Source organism: Sinohyriopsis cumingii, chromosome 15 (assembly GCF_028554795.1).
Source record: "Sinohyriopsis cumingii isolate HCF-2022 chromosome 15, ASM2855479v2, whole genome shotgun sequence".
NCBI classification, from domain to species: Eukaryota; Metazoa; Mollusca; class Bivalvia; order Unionida; family Unionidae; genus Sinohyriopsis; species Sinohyriopsis cumingii.
Genome location: NC_142975.1, coordinates 18,394,923 through 18,417,743, shown reverse-complemented (window position 1 = coordinate 18,417,743; position 22,821 = coordinate 18,394,923). Strand labels below are relative to the sequence as shown.

Below are 22,821 nucleotides of genomic sequence, written 5' to 3'. Positions count from 1 at the left end.
ACCATCTTAATATCCCCGATTTCAGTATCTGAAGAAGTCCAGGAGAGTTGTTGTTATAGGGTTTAATGCCATTTTTCAGCACAAGATAGGCTATATACATGGCGGCCAGTATAAATGGTGGAGGAAGATCCCGGGAACACCGGGAAGAACAACCGACCCACGAGAAGCTACTGGCAAGCTTTCTCACGTACCCACATTGGCCGAGCCCGAGACTCGAACCCACGCTGACAGAGGTGAGATGGCAGTGATCCGTAACGGTGAGCGCTTTAGACCACTAGAGTCCAGGAGAGTTTCTGGGGTGAAAAATTTACTTATGTACTGTCAGTGTAAACAAGAGTGGTAATTATAAAGTTCTGAATATTATTAGTACGCTGTACAACAAAGTTCTTTGATAGTGAACATGACGTCGATGCATCCTCTCAAAGTACAAGGCTAATAACATGCCCAGAAAGTGGAAAATCCTAAATGATAAATGTTAATAGAAGCTGCCTTTCTGTATGTCTGCCTAGATAATGTGACGCTTATTAAGGGTCAACTCACAAGAAAATCCATGTCTTTAAACAGCTGTGATAAGTTATACGTACAACTCCGATATCTGAAAAGCCGTTAGATTACACACCCCAAAAATACACTCATCAGATTCCTTTTTGTATCACCCACCACGAACCTTGTTCATCCGTCCGTCCAGTGTTGGTTTGCATTTGGATCAGTATTCGGGCATTTACGCGGGGCTTTCGCGTTCTAGGAACAAGTTTCTTTTTAAAATAGAATGGGCAAGCGAGGATTGTTGCCTCAAACTATGATCGATATAAAACAAAACAAAGCACATCACAATAAATGAACAATGAAAATATTTTAATTGCTCCCAAGCTTCACCTTTAATTACTTATCAATACAATGCTTTACATTGCAAAGTAAAAAAAGGAAAGAAAAGCAAATTGACACGTGAAGTCACGTGACAGTAAAATGATGCAAGTGATGAACACAGGACATATAAGCCTTACTCAACAAACTATTTCAACAAGAAAATTCCAGTCATCCAGTTTTAGCCATCAACTACCTGCCTTCGAACCCGGTTTAATAAATATTTTTTTTTTTACAGTTTCGGACAATGTATAGTTGATAAAAATATAGAAATCATCAAATGTTACACATGTTCATTTAAAATCACATTGTCATAAGACTCCAAGAGTCAGAATTATTATGAAATTTGACTATTTAGATACAATAAAACTGATTAAAGTTTAGCCTTTTCACAATGCAAGTCAATGCCAAACGCTAACTTTATAAGTAAGTTCTTGTTACTATTAAAATTACCTCTCGCGCAAAAGATTTCCGCCATTCTCATATCGATGTAAATCGTCAATAGCTTCAGCTTTCATATTCAAAAATGGAATGCAGTGGTACTTTTTAACTTTTACCTCAAGCCATTTCTTTTTATTATTATTTATATGGAAATTCGGGAAATTTCAATGACCTGTGGTTTGAACAAAATCAAAACCACAACAGCAATAACAAAGTCATAAGAACAGGAAAGATTTGCGTCTGACAGTCCTTCCATATGGAAGCACGAATACCGTAATCTGGTAGCTTTACACTGTGTTGAGTGAAGAGTTGTATTGGACAATTACTTTGATCAGTGAAAAAACTGATAATTTTTTTTACCACCGAGTGGTAGTTTGGCACTTCCTTGAGAAAAGACTAATTGCATGCTACATTTTACCATATATGCACGTATAATGTGTGTCCTTAACTACAAAAAGCATAGACGCAGATCTTCTGTTGCATTATAAAACGACTGGTGTTGACCTTGACTTGCTCTTCATAATGCGACGACAGATCTGCCCTGCATTTGGTATAAGCTATTTCTTTTACATTTGTACAATAGATTGGTCGTATGATGAAGTACTTAAGAAATCAAGTTTCTGTGAACATATTGGTGACAAAGGAGTCCTAAAGACTTATACATTGAAACAAAACTTCCAACATTGAGCTTCCATTGAAAATAAAAATCAAAACATTATATTTACGTGTATAACATCACAATCTGAAACAGTGTACACATTTATGTACATCAATTAAAAAAATGTTGCTAAACAATGTCTTCATAATATGCATGGCATATGCACTTTTCATGTACATAAATCTTGTGTCAGTATCTTGACAAGCATACACTGGTCAAACGAATTTCAGGAAAGACTTTTTTGTCAGTGCTTTATTAAGCACTGATTTAATTTTACATGGTTGATCTGACGTTCGATACGGATATTAGATCACTTATTACCGTTTGCACATTCCGATTTGTACAGTCCTAAAGCCCAGACCTAAAAATCGACATTAATACGACCTAGAGGGGCAAGTTGTAACATCTATTTTGAACTTGTCCAGATAAAACACTCGTGTATTATGGCCATCTGTATCGAGAAGCTTTGTCGGCAAATCCAGGACATAATTAGTTTTTTTATATATACAGCTATCGTTATACTTGCATGAAATTGGGTCCAACTGCAAACAACACAGATCCTGATTAGCTGTCGAATCATGTGCCGGCAGATTAGCATCTATTTAGTTGGTTGTAATGACAGTTACAAGCGAACTTGACACAGATCTGCAGGCGAACTATGCAACGGTAGATCTGGATGCATGAAGTCTGCAGTATGATCTGACTAGTATGTGAGTACATACGGTACTTAACGAAACTATTTTGTATGATAATCTGGTCGGTTAGAAAATTTGATCACTTTAAAAACATCGTTCAAAGATCCCTTTTTGATTAAAAATATCACAACTGGCTTTCATCTAGTTGCTTAATAATAGGATTCGTGAGATGTTTTTATTGTTTGTGTTGTTGTATGCAGATCGAAAATTTTATATTAAGAGCAAAACATGGTGCAAAAACATCTTCGTAATAAAAATAAAATTAAAAAGTCACAGCCGGGTTGAATCAGACGGCTCAAAAATGCGATTCACAACTTTTTTTTGGCCGCTTCCAACCGTGCACGTCTCAATTATTATTTGTAAACTTCGTCACATATAACTTGCACGTCTTTGTCAAGAAACTTCCCTTTATTTTTCAGGTGATTCCATTTGTTTATCATAAAATGTGATAAAACTTAGCTCATTACCAAAGACTAAAATCAATTCTTCATAAAAATGATTTCTTGAAGATATCAAATACATATTTTACATCATTTTCGTTCTCGTTTGCATCTTCCATCATACTATTTGAAAGACAACGTTTCTGCACTCTCTATATTCCTTCAGTTTCCGTTGAACGTCTTATATAAAGCTGTACCATGCTTATGTGTTCTAATGTCTTAACTAGTATTTTAAAGCGATTAGAGCTTTTAAAGATTAAGCCCTGTAGTAAGTCCTCACTGTTGTTATTATTGCTAATGAGAAAAACTTTTGTGGGATTGTACATAAAGACTACGGGGAAAGTAGATTTTGTTTACATGTGGCAAGTACTTCTATAGTAAGCCTCGTGGCACATATCTGAAACGTTCTTTTGGTGTACTACTCTAGCAAATGGCCTATGTCGAAAACATTTTTTCATTCTTTTGGTGTGCTGCTCTTACGCGTGGTAGCCAATGTCCAAACATTACATTGGAACACTGTTCTTCCACGTGGTCATGTCTGAAATATTTTTGAGCACAGCTCTTGTTCATGACTCATGGAGCACTGTCAGTTTTGATATATAATCGTCATTAGATGGATATAAATTACAAATGAATTCATTATGAGTGTATGCAAACATGCCTTTCGTGTTATTTTCTCTCAATATATCACTGTATAATCAAATCTTCAATTCTGATGAGATGTCATGATCCAACCTAGTTTCCACTGATATGATTCTTCTATCACAATTATTACTTCCAGTCCAAACGCTGTCAAGCTAGAGGTCCAACATGTTGGCTAATATTTTATATGGAACAAAATTAGTATTAATAGTTCATTTCTTTCCGTCTAAACAGCAGTAGGGTGTGTCACGAGGTCCTAATGCCTTTGCCACTACCGTTATCTCGTACAATTTTGTCTAATGTTTGTGTTATTATTGATTATAAAACCATGTCATTTGGCCATGAGAGTACCCATATCACATTTTTTTTTCAATTATAAAAAGGTTAAAAAAATATTTAATCAACTGCCACTTAAAAAACTGAATTTTTGTAATTTCTTAAACTTCATCAGAAAATGACAAAGCCGAAAACATTTCAAAACAGTATTCGATGATGAACCATTGAAAAGGTATTTGTCACCTGTAACACAAATTCAATAGACAGGTTTCAGTGAAGTCAGGTTGACCTCCCGAGTAAATATATGCATGATATCGTTAGGTTCACGCTTTCTTAGCATATTCATTGACAGGAAACGTGACTTTTCACATATTATAGGACCACACCAATAAAATTCACCATGCATATGGTATTTGTTACACATGGATGAATACAACAATTGTATGTTTTAAAGAGAGAGAGAGAGAGAGCTACTTGAAAAAGTTTAGTGCTATGCAATAAGCTTCTTCCACGTATGATAATAAGATGGCGGATTGATAATAAGATGGCGGACAGCGATTTCAAGGAATACAAGTATGAAATCCTATGGTTCAAACGAAATATAAGGTTTATATTAATATCATTTACTTTTCCCCAATCACAAGCAATTGAAGGCACCTAAAAGACCTCCAAGCCATGTTACTATTCAAATTACAGTTATTTGTTTACTATTCAAATTACAGTTACTTGTTTACTATTCAAAATAGTTACTTGTTAACTATTAAAAATTTAGAAACTTGCTAACCATTCAAAATTCAGTTCCTTGCAACACGAGTAAAATCTAATTAACAATAATCTAATCTAAGCTGGAGTCAAGTCAAAGACTTTGCTTTAAGTATACGAAATAAGGTGATAAACAAACAGTTACAGACCGCAAGGAATGGCATCAAAAAAAAAAACACACACACACACACAAACACACACACACACACACACAGATATATATAATGTTATATCTGTTGTGCGATACGATACATGGCACAACCATTTTGCTAGTATCTTAGACCTTTCAGGTTTTTTTAATATACAAGAATACATCACATTCTGCATGTACATTAATTAATTAGAACAAAGCAGTGTTCTACGTAGAATCTGTTTCGAAAACTACCAATCTATATTTCAAAATGGCAAGATAAGAACATTTCAAAATGTTACATAATCATCATAAAGACGAGATAACAAAATAAACAAGAAAATTAAAAACGAAACTCAAGGGACAGATTAATTAAATACAAATAAGAAACAGAAACAAAACGAGATGCAAATTTTAATTTACATAGCGCATTCGCTCATGAAGAACAAGCAATTCATACTGATGTCCCAGTTTAGTATCAGAAGTCTAACATACACCATCAAAGAAAGATACTGACACGAATAGAAGTCAAAGTTATTTGCTAGAATTGAGGTACTGCATAATCGTAATTGCATGCCAAATACATTGTCATTGCAGTAAAGATATTATGTTGTATTTCCTTGCAAAGGTACTGTCGAATTCATCAAGACTATTGTAGAGTATTTTGTACAACCTGTATCATGACGATTTCATGCAGAAATCACTGCAGTCTAGAATACGAGTATCTAGATACGACAAAAAATTAAAGCCTAAGAGACGTTGTGAAAATGAAACCTAGAATCTTGGGAGTTTTTTCTTCTCTCGATCGTTTTAATTGAAAAATGCTAATGTGGAAAGGATTTTATGGTTGAAGCTCCCAGAAAATGTGTAGAAACAAGTTTTCTCTATATTTACAGGTATCTAGTCAATATTGTAGGGTTTTCTTTGTGTCAGTACCCATCTTTTATGACGTGAAACACGCACCAATATAGACCACAGGGAGATGAGAGTTTGTTTTGTTCCAAGTTGATGCACTTATGCACATTATAAAGGGGGTAAGTATAAGTGTACATGAAATGATCATAGATTAAAAGATTTACTTTGAAAATATCTCCAACAGTACATATATATTTTATTTTATTCTTTTGCTTTCAGTACTCTGGTCGTTTGTTTATTTTATAACAAAACTAGTTTACTGACAAAGAAAAACTATTAGCCGTGTGATACTAAATTCACATCGCTGTTTTAAAACAACCAAAAACATTTACGCTATTTTCGCTGTTAGAATGAAAAGCCGTAACTATCGAGGATTTTATGGAATGCATACAATCAAAAGCTCACCTAAGCTTATTTTGATGAAAGACATAAATTTAATCATTACGCAGGTAATATACATATATACTATTAGGTGTCATAGAGTCTGTACAGGATGAAAAATGAGTACATATGGCAAGAGCGAATCACCACAACCATTTAGACAGTGAAGAGCGTTTTGTATTCACATGGGGGAAAACAAATGAAAGTGGTCTCCCTTTGAATGGTCTTGACTATTTTAACCCTTTAAATCTTTGTAGCAGTACTACTAACATTATTACCATAGTTTTCTCAAATCAGTAAAAGTGTAGAATGTAGAAGCCAGGTTTTAGATCTGAAATTCCCACAAAAGTGAATAAAATATTACTTAATAATCAATAAATACAAATAATTTGAGACAAGGAAACAATTGTTCCAAACAAAATGAATAAAATAAATAATTAAATAAATGAATAAATAAACAAAGAAATAATTATTATTATACCCAATCAGATAGCACCAATTTATCCCATAACAAATAACTGCTAAATGCTCTTTATAACATGATGTTATAATTTACAAGAAATATAAAACTCCTATCACATCCATGGATAGAGTATACCAGTGCATCACTAAGCATCCATTATCCCTATAGCACACACACACACACACACACACACACTATATATATATATATATATATATATATATATATATATATATATATATATATATATATATATATATATATATATATATATATATATATATATATATATATATATATATATGTCATTGTACAATGAAAGGAATAGCTGCTTAGTGGTACAGAAGAAACAAAGATAAGTATAAAGGTTACAAAGGTAAAACAATAAATTAGTCAAAGTCACATTTAGTACACAAAAAAGCTTTTTTTATTTGAAAATAAAAAAGCAGTGCTCAATACCTACATTTCTCCTGAAAACTTCTGACACTAGACTATCAAACATCTGCTTGATTTTTTTTCCATTAAATCTTTTAGAAATTATTAGTTTTCATCATTGCTTTGAAAGGTAAAGCCATATTGGTAAGAAATATTTTTAATGAAACGCAAGGCACACAGCTTTTTAGAAGCATCAGGTAAGTGCATAAAAGATATGGAGGCACCAGTAGTTAAAATTATTTTCCGTTACTTGAACATTACTGTATAATCAGTTATCAAGTGCAACATGTGAATTATCATGTACAATTAGTTGCTTATTTTATGATTTATTATTTGAAATATCAGTAATACATGGTCTCCATCAAGAATTATATTTAAAACCTCTCACATATCATGATGTCTTTTGCATATTACCATGTCTGACTGAGTTATCTAAAAATTTCTTAATTTTACAAAAATGATCGAGATTTAAAAAAAAAATTCCAAAACCTTCAATGCAAACATTCCTAACATAGATAATAAACATGGCCATTTGGTTTTCCTTTTCTTACATTGAATGGGTTACACCTGATCACACAATGTCTAACTGCAGGGACAAACTGGTATATATACACAAAGACTAGTTGGTAATGTAATTAGTTTAATCACAAGCTATTGCAAATAAATATGCACCCTGTGCAGGCTCCAAGCAACAAGAAAAGAAAGGAAAAATAAAGAGTACAGTAATAAAAATAAAAATAAATGAATAAAACTTATTAAATTTTAGGGGAGACAGCTTTTTATGGAGTTTGTCTGACAAGGAAGGGCGACATTATGAATGGATCTCTAACTGTTAAAATCAAGCAAATGGAATGCAAGTAAGCAATGCAAAGGAAGAGATAACAGACAAAATGTACAATATTAAAACAGCATGTTTAAATAACATACACAACCATTTTATTATATATTTAACACTGTTACAAAACTGTGAATGCATTGAATTTTATGTTGATACAGGTTTTGCCCTAATATACCCATATATACTTACAAGTTGAGTGCAACCAGAAACATTGTAGATCCTGTTATGCCATCGCACAATGTGCCAGCAGATCAGGGTCTATATTGCTTGTTCTACTGAATACTCCACACAAACTGCATAGATCCAGATCTGCTGGTGCATTATGGGATAGCAGGTCTAGATCTGTGTAGTCTGCAGCTGGACTTGACTTATAATATATATATATATATATATATATATATATATATATATATATATATATATATATATATATATATATATATCAGCGTATATGTAGTATGTATTAAATATGCAGGCTCTGTGAGCAAGGAATTTTCTTTTAATGAAAAAATAGTTTTATGCAGACTGTTTTCTTGTTATCTGCATTTTGTAAAAATAGAACAAAGATTATAATCCAGCTATCAAGACTGATGTATTTCCTTCTAGATTTTCATCAGATCTTCTGACAATGAAATAAATGCAAACATATATTCACATGATGACATGTTTCTTACTTTAGCATGTGTGAAGATGACCTTCCCACCCCCAATTTTTTTATGCAGAACTGTCTAGCAAAAAGCTGCAGAAAGACAGCATTATCACATTTGGAAATAAGAGTGCAGTAAACACCACATTATATGCCCGCTACATTTTTTGTTTTAAATGCAAGCCAGCTACATCCATAAAATATGGTCAAGGCAAAATACACTGAATTCAAGCTATTTTGTGGAACCGGTTTTCTTTTTCAGTCTAGGTAATTGTGAGCTATGACCCATTTACCCCCAAACAGATAATCCCTTTCTTGTCTCAAATGTATGCCACCCACAATGTTTACTCAGGGAAAATGTAACAGAGCTTAAATAGTCTTGTGGAAATTGTTCCTGTGGCTTTGACCTTTGGCATCTAAATGAATAGACATCTCCCTTTCCTCGGATGCAACCCATCTATAACAGCTTGGTCCCAGTATAAAGAACTCAAAATATTGTGGAGAAAACATGTTTCTCCACAGAGCCACTGTGACTCTGACCCCCAAATTAATAGCTGTCTTTCTTATTCAAAACCAAGACATTTACAAAGTTTGGTCAAGATATCTAATATACAAAGCAAGTTACTGAGTGTACACAAATTTCCTTCTTTAATTCCTTGATTTTTGGAGTCTGAGATTTTAATAGATTTCTTCCTTGCCCCAAATGCAAGCTACTTAACAATTTTGGTAATGGTGGACAGTAGAGAACTGGAGTTACTGTGCAGAAGAAAAATAGAGAGCAGACAGACAAATGGACAATACATAGCAGGATATGCTCTGCCTTACAGCAGGCACATAAAAAAGGAGTCAAAATGGCCACCTTTTCATGTTACAAGTGTGACTTCTGAAAATAAATGCACCCACAATGGCAAAAAGTTTCAAAAATTTGCATATACTGCATATTTAAGATATTTTGTTTGATACAGAAGCTTAGTGTTGATGTTGTAACAATACTACTTAAATAGTACTGGAAAACTATCATATGTCCTGCTTATGTTAGGCACACATAACAACAACCATGCCTAAGAAAATGTTATAATATTGGCAAGGAAAGCAATTAAATAAAAAGTTTAGTTACCATACAATGCAAAGCATAATTAAAGAGGGTCTTTAAAGAAAAAAACATTTTCTCTGTGACGGGAAAATCCGAAACACACTCCCATTAATACATTTTATGTTCACTACACATAGAAAGACCCAAGACAAATATGCATTAGTGAGGAATAGGCCTCAACATTATGTCTAATATCAACATTTAAATTGGTCAAAGTTTAGCGTCCAGGTATGAGTAAAGTGCTATGAAAAGCAAAAAAGTCCGGACTTGTACATAAGTATAAGAACAACAAATAAATGCGCAAACTTATTTTATCTACAAAAGTGAAAGAAAATTCATCGACTATTAAGGCCTGCAATCTATTCGACATCCCAATCTGGCAAAAAATATACCAATGCTTTTAATATATATATATATATATATATATACATATACATATACATATACACACACACAAACACACATACACGCACACACACATACATATATCTTGATCTTCTGTTCTTAACAAGTGGGCAATATTGTCAACCATAAGACAAAATTAGCATCTTAGATGCCTCAGTAAATGTCTATATTTGTTCATAATGACTTGTCCATTACAATTCACTACAGACTATCACAAAATTTCATGATGATTGCAATTCAGAATTTGTCCACTACAACTGACTACAGACTATCAACAAAAAGCATATACAAACTGGATGACAGAATTCCAGAACATAAAGAAATGCTACAGTATGCACAAAGTGTCAAAAATACTGTATTTGTGCATAATGCATGCTGAACAAAGAATATTTACATAGGCTGTGATTATAAGCAAACAGATCAGAATCCACACTGCTGTTTCTACTACTGATTTCATGAGAATGGTGTAGACCTGGACTTGCAGTCATATTATGTGATGGTAGATCTACCTTTATGTTGTTGACAACTGGGCACAAATTATAAATGGATCAAATACGCTATTCTCACTTGTTCTGGAGTTGAGTGTAACTGAGAGAAACTTCAGCGAGATGCTGGTGTAATTTTGGCACTTGGTCTCCTACGCTCGATATGTCAAGGCATACATCTAAGTTACACTCAACATCACAGGTCAGGGCATATATCTTAATTACACTCAGTGTCACAGGCCAGGGCATATAGCCTAATTACACTCAACATTACAGATAAGGGCATATAGTTAAATTACACAAGACATTACAGGTCAGGGTATATAGCTAAAATGCATTCAGTGTCACAGGCCAGGACATATAGTTAAATTACACTCGACATCACAGGTCAGGTCAAACAGCTAAATTACATTCAGTGTCACAGGTCAGGGCAAATAGCTAAATTACACTCTTTGTCACAAGCCAAGGCATATAGCTAAATTACACTCAACATCACAGGCACAGATAGGATGTATCTGGTGAGTTCATGAATTACTCTGTGCATTTGACTTTGTCCCTAAAGACAAGGTGGCTGTTCAGTCTGCCTTACCTTTATCACACAACCTAATGCTAACAACATTTATAGCACAGAGATATTACATAGCGTAGAAAGGTACCACTATGCATATGAGTGGAGAGAATGGTCATTACATTTTGTTAGAAATCCTACAACTGGTCTTTATTATAACTGACCTTTTGACTCCATAACAATTTGGGATTGTCTTTTTTTAACATCAGAAATTGATTCAGCACAAAAAAATCAGAAGTAGATATTGCTTTCTTGGTAGTCCCATTTTCTGTTCAACAAGACAGGTACACAGTAAATTTGGTGTGAGACCTTAATCAACACAAGCTATACCATACTGACAGAGAATGGATGCAGTATTCATAATGATAATAACTGTGACAACTATTTCTTGTATAGTATATTAAAAGTATATCCAATTGATCAAATCATGTTCAATTCTTTTAATGACTGATACAATAATTGATATACCAAAACATATTTATTTACATTATTAACAGTGGAATGCAATCTGAAGCCAAATAATGTACCAACGGAATGCCATGCTGTTTGCCTGAACTCACTGGTGCGATGAAAAGCCTGCTCTGCAGCACATTGAATGATGGCAGATTCATGTCTATTCTGTTCACAGTTAGGTCTGTGCTATTAACTGTAAGGTCTATGCTATTAACTGTAAGGTCTATGCTATTTACAGCAAGGTCTATGCTATTTAGAGTAAGGTTTATGCCATTTACAATTAGGTCTATGCTATTTACTGTTAGGTCTATGCCATTTACAATTAGGTCTATGCTATTTACTGTTAGGTCTGTGCTATTTACAATGAAGTCTATGCTATTTACTGTTAGGTCTATGTTATTTACAATGAAGTCTATGCTATTTACTGTTAGGTCTATGTTATTTACAATGAAGTCTATGTTATTTACTGTTAGGTCTATGCTATTTACAATTAGGTCTATGCTATTTACTGTTAGGTCTATGTTATTTACAATGAAGTCTATGTTATTTACTGTTAGGTCTATGCTATTTACAATTAGGTCTATGCTATTTACTGTTAGGTCTATGTTATTTACAATGAAGTCTATGCTATTTACTGAAAGGTCTATGCTATATACTGTTAGGTCTTTGCTATTTACTTTTACTGCTAGATCTATGCTATTTACCATTACGTTTGTGCTATTTACTTTGTTATGTCTATTCTATTTACTGTTAGGCAAGTCTAATTTTCTAATAAATACAGTATCAGCGAACATTGCCTTCACTTTCACAAAAGTTTCACCATGTATATCAAAGTTACTTTGCATTTCCTTATTTCTACATAAGACCAATAGCTGGGGCACCATCTATTGCCAGTGTGACTAACTGCACATTATTATATAATACAGGCTAACATATGGGCCACCATCTATTGCCAGTGTGACTAACTGCACATCATTATATAATACAGGCTAACATATGGGCCACCATCTATTGCCAGTGTGACTAACTGCACATTATTATATAATACAGGCTAACATATGGGCCACCATCTATTGCCAGTGTGACTAACTGCACATCATTATATAATACAGGCTAACATATGGGCCACCATCTATTGCCAGTGTGACTAACTGCACATTATTATATAATACAGGCTAACATATGGACTCCATCTGTACAGGTGACACTATCGAACCCTGGCTGACAATGTTGCACAACTAAAAAAAATGATATATAGTAATTTCAATCTGTAATAACAATAGGAACAATTACTTGTCCCTTTCTGATGCAAGTCAAAACACACTGCCTCCAAAAGGGGCACAAAATAAATCATAGACATATTTGCTAAATTATTAAGATTTTCGTAAGGACATAGAATAATTTATAGAGAATCTTCCTAAATTATTAAGATTTTGGCAGTCCAGCTATATGTGAAAAAAATATCCTGATAATGAAAGATTAACAATGAAAATAACATTTGATGACATTTCAACAAATCATTGAAATGCAGCACTGCTGCCACTATGGGTCACAGTTCCTTTTCTAAGGCTGGCATAGCAACAGATCCCATACTATTGTAGTAAAGATTATAGGAATAATGTAGTTCATTAAAATGGGCACCAGGTGGCTGATTGGTCTTAAATCTTTGCCTTTACCAGTTAGTGCCATCTTGCCTCTGTTGGTGTGGGTCTGATTACTGGGCTCAGCCAATAAGGGTATGTGAGTAAGCCTGCCAGCAACTTCCTGTAGGTTATGGGTTCTTACCAGGGTTTTTCTGGGTTCCTACCCCACAATTTAAACTGGTGATATACGTCATGCTCTGAAAAATGGTGTTAAAACCCAAAGAGCAACTTTATTATGATGCTGCGTACATCTTGACTCCCATGGGCAGTATTAAAACAAGGATTACTGTACTACTCATAAAGTTTTAATTTTATTCCTGTAATTTTTTAAAGAACAAATAAAAATAAATCATTTGGTTTCCAAAGACTTAAATTACAGCTTATGTTGCTGCAAGTGATGACATGTCATTGGCTTGTTATGAGGTCAATAAGGTAAGTGATGACATGTCATTGGCTTGTTATGAGGTCAATAAGGTAAGTGATGACATGTCATTGGCTTGTTATGAGGTCAATAAGGTCCATATGCCATAATACTGACGAGAGTCTTGAGGGAAGTTCAAAATGGCCACCATATACATCTGAGGTCTTTTCTCACACCTGACAGTAAAGATAGAGGATGTTTTGATTTTTGCAGATCAGTGTATATCTGATTACTGTTCAATTGAAATAATAATAGAATCAGCAGTTTACAATGTGGTTTGGCAGTGCAGTATACACAGGAATATATGGTAAAATATTTATCATAAAAAGGATAACTTTGCGGTCTTATGTTGAAGCCTTCTTACACATTACCAACCTGGACAATCAAGATATACAGGTTACACCATTTTTGAAAAAATAAATCCAGTAAAACTTTCACAAGAAAACACAAATTTTCTTGTTACATAACAATCTTAGTGTTAATTTGATGAAATTATGTGCATTAAAATATGCCAAGCACTCTAATGTGAAACATTGTACATAATATGATACCAGTATATACAACTTCTAGATCATGCAATCAACTTAATATAAATATCAATCTTAAATACACAACTTTTACATATATAAGTATGTTTCTTCTGCAGGACTGTCTTTCCCTGATATACCAGAGAGAAAGCAACCAAAAAATATAAATATGACTCGACTATAATCAACTTAAATATAATAAGTCTTGCATGCACCTTCCAAATGAAGTCATACCACTCCGGTGGCCTAGTGGTTAGAGTGTCCACCTCGGATGTGTAAGGCCATGGGTTCAATCCCTGGCCAAGTCATACAAAAGACTTGCAAAAATGGTACTAACAGCTGCCTCACTTTGTACTCAGCATTAAGAGGTTAGTGTTAAGACTGGTTGGCCTGGTGTCAGGATAATGTGACTGGGTGGGACATCATGCTACATGTCTGTGGCATAATGCCCCAGTGCTAGACATCACTATAAACTGCCACACTGCAGACATCGTAGCGATATGACTGAATGTTTTTTAAAGCTAAATTAAAAACCTAAATCCAAAAATCCAAATGAAGTCAGGGATGCTATTCACTGGTGTCTGTTTAAAATTTTCTTAAAATAAAGTTATTCTTTTCATTAGTCAGTTTTTCTGAATAAAAGTTACTGATACATTTTTTGACTTATTTGAAGTTTCATATGATGTAGGAATAAATTTTAAATGAGATTTTTCTCACTGAATACTGACTTTCACGAATGAATATTTTAAAACTTTTTTTCATTGAGAAAGAAATATCACTACTGCTGGAAGAGTGATTCCTATCTTGCCGTTCTTACTTGGGTATTATTTTGATATGCATTAGATATTAAATGGTTGCTTTCATCATGCAATAAAACTCATCCATCATTCAGTTAGATTCTGTTTGTCATTTGTATGCATTCAATTCTTAAGGCCCCCTTTGTATTACATTGGAATAAAATACTGTCATATCTTGAACACTTAACACCATATGATAACATGCAATTGGGATTTGTTACATGTAACACTGACAAAGGTGTGACATGAAACAATGGAACATTAACAATAAAGTGACAATGTACAAAGGGCAGACAATCTGATACAAGAATGTGCAGTTAGCTACTAAACTTGAGTAGCTGGATGTCACATGTTCTATACATGAGCTTTAATCCATGTCTTTCAGACCAATTTTTCATAAAAACGTGATGTTACATACACTACTATCTGTTAAATTTATCTTTGAATATATATACTTTCTTAAAATTGTGATATCCCTCCCTTTTAAATGAAACCAGCTTGTTATAAAGATATTAAGGAAAAGCTTGTGTCATTTGATAGGAAATTTGAAAACTTGTTGCAGATTTGTACTTTTGGTGGGGGATGGTTGTAGTCTGACTATCTCCAGACTGACCAATCTGATTTTTCTAAACAATCAACCATTATATATTTGGCAAATTTCACATGATTTTATCTTGGGAAATTTTTTAATCTAGACATTTCCAAAAACAATTTTTCATTATTTTAAATAAAATATAAGGTGATCTCTTAATTGTGCTATTGCAAATTCTCAGGCTTCAATGTTCAACAATTTATGGCAACCCTGTCCGAACCATACTTAAACCTGTTTTAAGTGACCACCTCTGGGAAGATAAAATAAAGTGACCTTTCAGAATCTATTCCAAATGACTAGTACATTTTGTTTCATCAAATAAACTAATTTAATGATGTCATAAACATAGTAGATCACACCGATAAAACAACCAGCATCACACTGTAATACCACTGAATATGAGACAATCTTTGTAGTACTTTTATATGATCAATATAACTGTGACTTCCTGTTTATTACACATGATATTTATGACACATACCAACCAATCAACAAAGCTCTTCCCACAACTCATCATATAGTCACATTTCAACAATAAAAGATTTTCCTGCAAGAATTTTCCAGTATATTTCAACAATAAAACTGACCAGAACTGCCCAAATTACAATGATGTGATTTATAAAGTGCCAAATACATGTGTCTAAATCACACATCAGCAAGCTCTTGTACAAACAGCAGCTTTCCTTGCTAACTGTGCTGCAAATCATATGTGCCTGATATTATCCCAATCAAACATGTATGCAGTTTACTGGGATCATTGCAATGCAGCGTCTGATTCACAGTTGTTGATGGGGCAACTTAACATGAAAATGTGCCATGCATGTAGTGCTGACAATTTGTGACATAAACAAACTCAAATCATTTCATGCATATGCATGTACGACCCTGTACGTATAAAATATTCCACTGAAGATGACAATTTCTATGGATCTATAATCACTTGCAATATGGACCTACAGCCACTTGCAATATGGACCTATAACCACTAGCAATATGGATCTATAGCCACTAGCAATATGGACCTATAGCCACTTGCAATATGGACCTATAGCCACTTGCAATATGGACCTATAACCACTTCCAATATGGACCTATAACCAATTGCAATAAATGACCAACAGACAATAAAATGTAACAATATAAAAAAATTAAGTTTAAGAATATTGATTTTCATAAATTTTGAAATTCAAGAATTTACAGTAAGGTAAATATTGTGTTCCACTTGGTGGAAAAAAGCATTTTTGGAAACTTTAGATTTGTGTTTGTAAAAAACATGCATCCAAACTGAAGACTAAAATTTCACGTGCTGAGAAAAATTTGAATAATTGCTGTAATGGCCTGAGGCCAATAACATACATTAAATATGGATTCAAAGTTTCATTTGTCTACCTCAAATTGTTTTTGCTTGATTAAGCTAACAAAGTTTTTGTCGCAAAATGTAACCTTATAATGCATGAAATTCTGTTAAAAAAAAGATTGAAAATTGCCATAAAGACTTGAATAAGTAATCCAGTCATTACAAAGTCTGAGACCAAAAAGTGTTAAAAATGTGTATTTTTTAAAAAAATAACTAAAAATATATTCCAGTCATTATATATAAAAAGAAATATGCCTAATAAATTTCATTTGTCTATTTCAATTGACTTTGCCTTATTGTACTAAGAAGTGTTATGTAAAAAATGTTCCAAAATATGCATTCATTTTTTTGGCAAAATGTTGATGTAATAGTCTGAAATCCAACTAAGCCATCTATCTACACTGGATGGTTTTTGAGCAATCTGGCCAACAAGCTTCTTGGGACTGAGGGATGGACATGACCAAATTAAAAAGCTCATTATACAAGCAGGCCATTATAATACATGTATATTTTTCTACCTTGTGACCATGCAGTGAAAGGTTAAGTTACTGCACAATTTTCTGTTTGGATGCCAACTGAATTCCTTCATAAGCTATTCTATGAACGTAAAGGATAATACAGACTGTAACAGGTTTGGAATGCTTCTACCAATCCTAAAAAAAAAATGGAAAAAAATGTAGTAATGATAATAAATAATTCATGATAAATTATGAAAATATCCTTCATAACTTAAAATAGCTGTATTACCATGTATCACTTATACTGTATATTTCATAACAATTTTTATGAATGTATATTTAAGTATAAAAGCAAGCAATATACATAATTATTACATAATGATAAATTTACATACAAATTGCACATTCTGGGAGAACTAAGCAAGTAAATTAAAAGAAAAAAAGTCCATTTGTCCTTGGAAATAACCAAAAGAATTCCAGTTATGTGTAATAACAGTGCAAATGCCATAATAGTAAAATCTGTTTTAAAAGAACAAAAGTTCAATGCAAGTAAAGCACTAACCACACAGATGTAGCAGGCAATGAATACTTAAATTTTATTAATAATTATTACAACTGTTATGTAATACAATTACACTATACAACCATCAGGACAGTGTTTATTACATTAAGGTATGTATTAGTTTTAACATCAAGAAACGTCTCAAGTGCACAGTACTCAAATTAACAACAACTCTGGATAGTAAAGACCAGATGTTACCTTTTGCTGTGTTTGTACTATAAGTTTATACCCTATTTACAAGTACAAAATGCAAGCAAAACGGCAAATGACATAGACACTGACCTACTCATAAATGTCTAAGCAAATGACATAGACACTGACCTACTCCAAAAATGTCTATGCAAATGACATAGACACTGACCTACTCTATAAATGTCTATGCAAATGACATAGACACCGACTTGCTCCATAAATGTCTACACAAATGACATAGACACTTACCTGCTCCATAAACGTTTATGCAAATGACATAGACACTGACTTGCTCCATAAACGTTTATGCAAATGACATAGGCACTGACCTACTCATAAATGTCTATGCAAAGGACATAAACACTGACCTGCTCATAAATGTCTATGCAAATGACATAGACACTGACCTACTCCATAAATGTCTACACAAATGACATGGACACTGACCTGCTCCATAAATGTCTATGTAAATGGCATAGATACTAAACTACTCTACAAATGAATTATGTTCTGGCAATATTAGGCCTAAGCTGTTCAGTTGAAACTGAACATAGAATGAACAGCAGTGTGCTTAAAAATCACAGAAGACATCGTTTCAGCTGTACTACATCATTATGTGCTGTCATACATGGAATTAACAGCACAGACCTTGATCTGATAACACATTATGTGACAGTAAATCTGGGTCTACCATATATACATCCACAGAAGTCAGACCCAACTGCAAACAACACAGACCCAGGTCTGCCACTGCATAGTGTGCCAGCAGATCTGGATTTCTTCCATAGGAATAATCAGCAGATAAAGATCCACAGATCCTGATCTTCCAGTACATTATATGACTGCAGATCAAGATCTATGTTGATAACAGTTAGATCTGGCTTATAAGTGAGTATATATGGTCTATTGTTCCCAGAGGGACACCCACATACACAAACAAATAAGGTAAACATCTGACTTAGTCATCTGTTACATGTCAGGCTATGTCAAATAAACTTTACATGGAATCACATTAACAAATGAATCTGATAAAAACATGAAACATGTACGATTGGCAATCAGGCATTCATCTTACTTCAGCTGAAGGCAAAAATATACAGGCTATTTTCTTTATATTAGCACAAAATATAAGCAACAAGCCAGCCTTAATACACAATAACATGGGCTAAAAAGAGCATCTAAAATTAGACACTTCCATGCATACATAACAAAAATAGCAGGTTTGACCTTTTTTACAAAATTTTTGTGTAGCGACTGATAATGAAAATATATTACATATATAGCATTAAATGCCATTTCATTCTGCTGAGACAGCAAGGAAGTGTTACAGATGTGCACCATAAATGACAACAACTAATAAAAAAGTAGTGGCAACAAGACTTTTGCCATAAAAGTGCAGACTAATTTGACAAAATGCTAAATTATTTTTTCCTCAAATACGTTTTATCTGTGCTGAATCATTTCCACACATGACAGAACATTTTTCTATGGAACTTGCCTATCACCATGCAAGGTCATACACTAGATGACATCAGTGATCTCAGAGAATTTTAGACTGCTTCTTGGATTCATATATCATTGAGGAAATTTATGAAACAGGGTAACAAAAGTCCATAAGCCATCTGAAGGCATAATGTAATGAACTGTGGCTTTCAATATGGTATACAGAAACCTTAATAGTAACAGAGAGAAAAGAAATATAATTTTAAAACATGTTTTCATGAAGATGACTGAATGTAATGCTAAAGCAAGATTGCAAAATTTTACCTCGGTTCCATTTTTAATAATCATTCCAACGTTATGTTTTAGATAGAAGTATTGTAAATGAGACTAGTATGTTATTTTAAGTATGCATAAATTGTTCTTTAGTGCAAATATGAGTGACACAGTCATTAACTCTCTAATAAAGAAGACCCAGACTGAAAGGACAATTTATACATATGTGTTGTTACCAGCAAGATGAAATTTTTCAAATTTTATATAATAAGTGCAGTGACTACTTTCATTTAGGCAAATTTATATTGAAGACAGTAATATCACAAGATTAAACCAATTAAACCAATATATCTAAATGACACTATGGCTATTCTTGGTGTTGTATTTTTTGGTCATAGGAATTTTCATCCACATCAAGAACTAGTGATCCACAATCTTCCATCTCATCTGAGGCAAAACTCGTATAATGATCAATAGGTGGTGCACTAAACACATGTTGTGGATTGGATGGTTTCCGCTTCCTCTGTCGACTTAGACTTGAATTCATGGTATCCATTAAGTTTTGTGAAGGGCTTGGTCTTCGTTGTTCATGGGTGTCCATCATTTTTCCATCATTTCCATTAATATGTATGTTGTCTCCATCACTGTTTTCATTCAAGTGCAAATTGTTGGTAGTTTCCATTAAACTTCCATTGCTTGTTCCATTCATTTGCAGTTTATGGCTTGCTTCTAATAATGTACCATTATGATGTCCATTCCGAGCTAAACTGCGGTTTGGTTCCATAAACTTTTCATTAGATTGGCTAATATGTGGATTTTGACTGGTTTCCATTATTTTTCCATTTCCTCCATCCATGGACAGACTGTGATTTGTTTCGTTTAATTTTCTCCCCTCTCTACTATTTAGGGTAAGATCTTGACTGGTTTCCATCATTTTTACATTGTCTCTTTCATCATGGAGATTATGACCAGACTGCATTCTATTTCTACCTTGGGGATTCATGCTTTGACTCGTTTCCATTCCATCTCTTAAATTCATGTGTAGACTAGAACTAGGTTCCATTCTATCCCTACCACTTGGGTAGAAACCATAGGTGTGATTTGTTTCCATATATTTTCCATCTCCTCTTCCATTCATGTAAAGGCCTGATTGTTCCATAAACCTCTGATGGAACAAACTAGAATCATTGATTCCATGGTTTTTTGGGCCACTAAAATTACTCTTTGATTCCTGTGGAAATTTCAATGGAAATCCATCATGTTGTCGACCAAATAATGCCATTTCTCGATTTGCAAAGTCAAATCTGTCATCATAGGCTGCACGTCTTTGGTTAAAATGCACATCTCTTTCCGGGAAATCTCTGGGTGGAAATTTTAGACTACTAAGCTCATTTTCCCTCTGGAAATACTTTCCATCTGATGGAAAATATCTCTGAAGAAGTTTAGAGTCTAGATGACCTTCACTTGGTGGTGTAAATTTTGAATCATTTGGCATGGTATTTCTAGGACTTGAAGTCACAGTAAGCTCTAATGGCCGAGACATTTGACCACTGGTCATGGTTTGGGAAGTCGGGTTTGGGGCTCTGGGCATCGTTGATAATGGCTGTTTATGTGGGATTGGGTGTAGTGGTTGATTTCCATCATAAAATGGATTGGGTTGGGATTCAATCATCTCCATGGAACGGGGACTCTGCATCTCTAACATTTTGGAATCTGGATGCATCTAATAGAAAAACATAACATTATTACTGTAAATTTGCTGACTGATTGATCCATGTCTTTGTATATCCCTAATGTACCGTAAATCTCCTATAATAAAATTACAATAAATGACAAGATGACAAGCCCAACCCCAATTTTTGTATTGGAGTAAATTCTTACTTGAGGAGGTTCCCTTTTCACAAAGTCATCATATCAAGGAAACTACTGAAGATATACAGCATAGTTGCAACCCGCTAAAAAATCCTTTATATTATTAGCTAATTGTAATTACTTGCATTCGGTTATGAAATTTAATTTTTTTTCTGTAGGTTAAAGGTTTATGAACACCTGGGTTTGATATGCATTTTCCTTTAGTTGTTGTCTGAGCTGGAACTGAGAAAATGTATTGTACCAATCAACAATTATGTACATGTACAGTGGAAAACTGGCAAATATTTACTTAATATATGCTTGCCCATTTATAAGCCCACCTGTTACTTCTTGAAAAGTGTACTACTTTGATCTGCTGGTAAATATTGTAAAAATAAATTTTATTTAGTTTAGGAGGTTATGTCCTTCAATAATCATAACTCCATGTCTGTCTTCATTAATAATCAGTATGTTCAGACATTTTTTTTTTTTATACTGGTATATTAAATTTTTCTCATTCAATAAATTCTTACCCCATTTTAGTTTGTAATTTAAGCTGTAGATTTTAAGATCTTGACAACAAAATATGCAAAGAACAATAGAAGAGTTTGTGCAAGGGAAGTAATTCTGAAATCATAACATAGCAAGGATTGTTTCAATTAGTTTTTCTTCTAGCAAAATATCTTAATTTGTTTTAAAGACCCAAATAATTTTAGTACAACATGTAGTTGCAAGAAAGGATTCTAATGAAAAATTGTGTGTATGTCATAAAGATTGATCCTCAATATTTTCTTTAAAAGTGAAACACAATCAAAATCAAAGCAAGTTTTTGTATCAACTACCTCCCAAAATACTAATTATTTCTTTAAGAGTTTATTATAAAATGAATAAATAGTGTGTATAAGATTTGTAAAAATAAGTGTTTAAATTATAGTAAGTTGTGTTTTGTTGTGGACAATAAATAGAGGCTCTTACATGATTGAGTGCCTGTTTCAAATGACATTCACTAAGCAATTCATTAAGCAATTCAAATGATTTATATTTCTTAAGTACTGAATGTACTGATGTGCCAGTAGCCTTTGATGCACTGACGTTAACAATCTTGAATGTATCAC

General features: G+C 33.5%; 1 protein-coding gene across 1 annotated transcript in view; it reads right to left on the bottom strand.

Moving 5' to 3' along the window:
* Nucleotides 1-838: 838 nt before the first annotated feature.
* The window catches only part of LOC149781360 (uncharacterized), a 193,082-nt gene continuing 171,099 nt past the window's right edge, over nt 839-22,821 (bottom strand). The window contains exon 3 of the mRNA XM_089935449.1: nt 839-21,578. Coding sequence (XP_089791575.1) covers nt 20,223-21,578 — 1,356 coding nt within the window. The 3' untranslated portion in view covers nt 839-20,222. The remainder of the gene's footprint in view (nt 21,579-22,821) is intronic.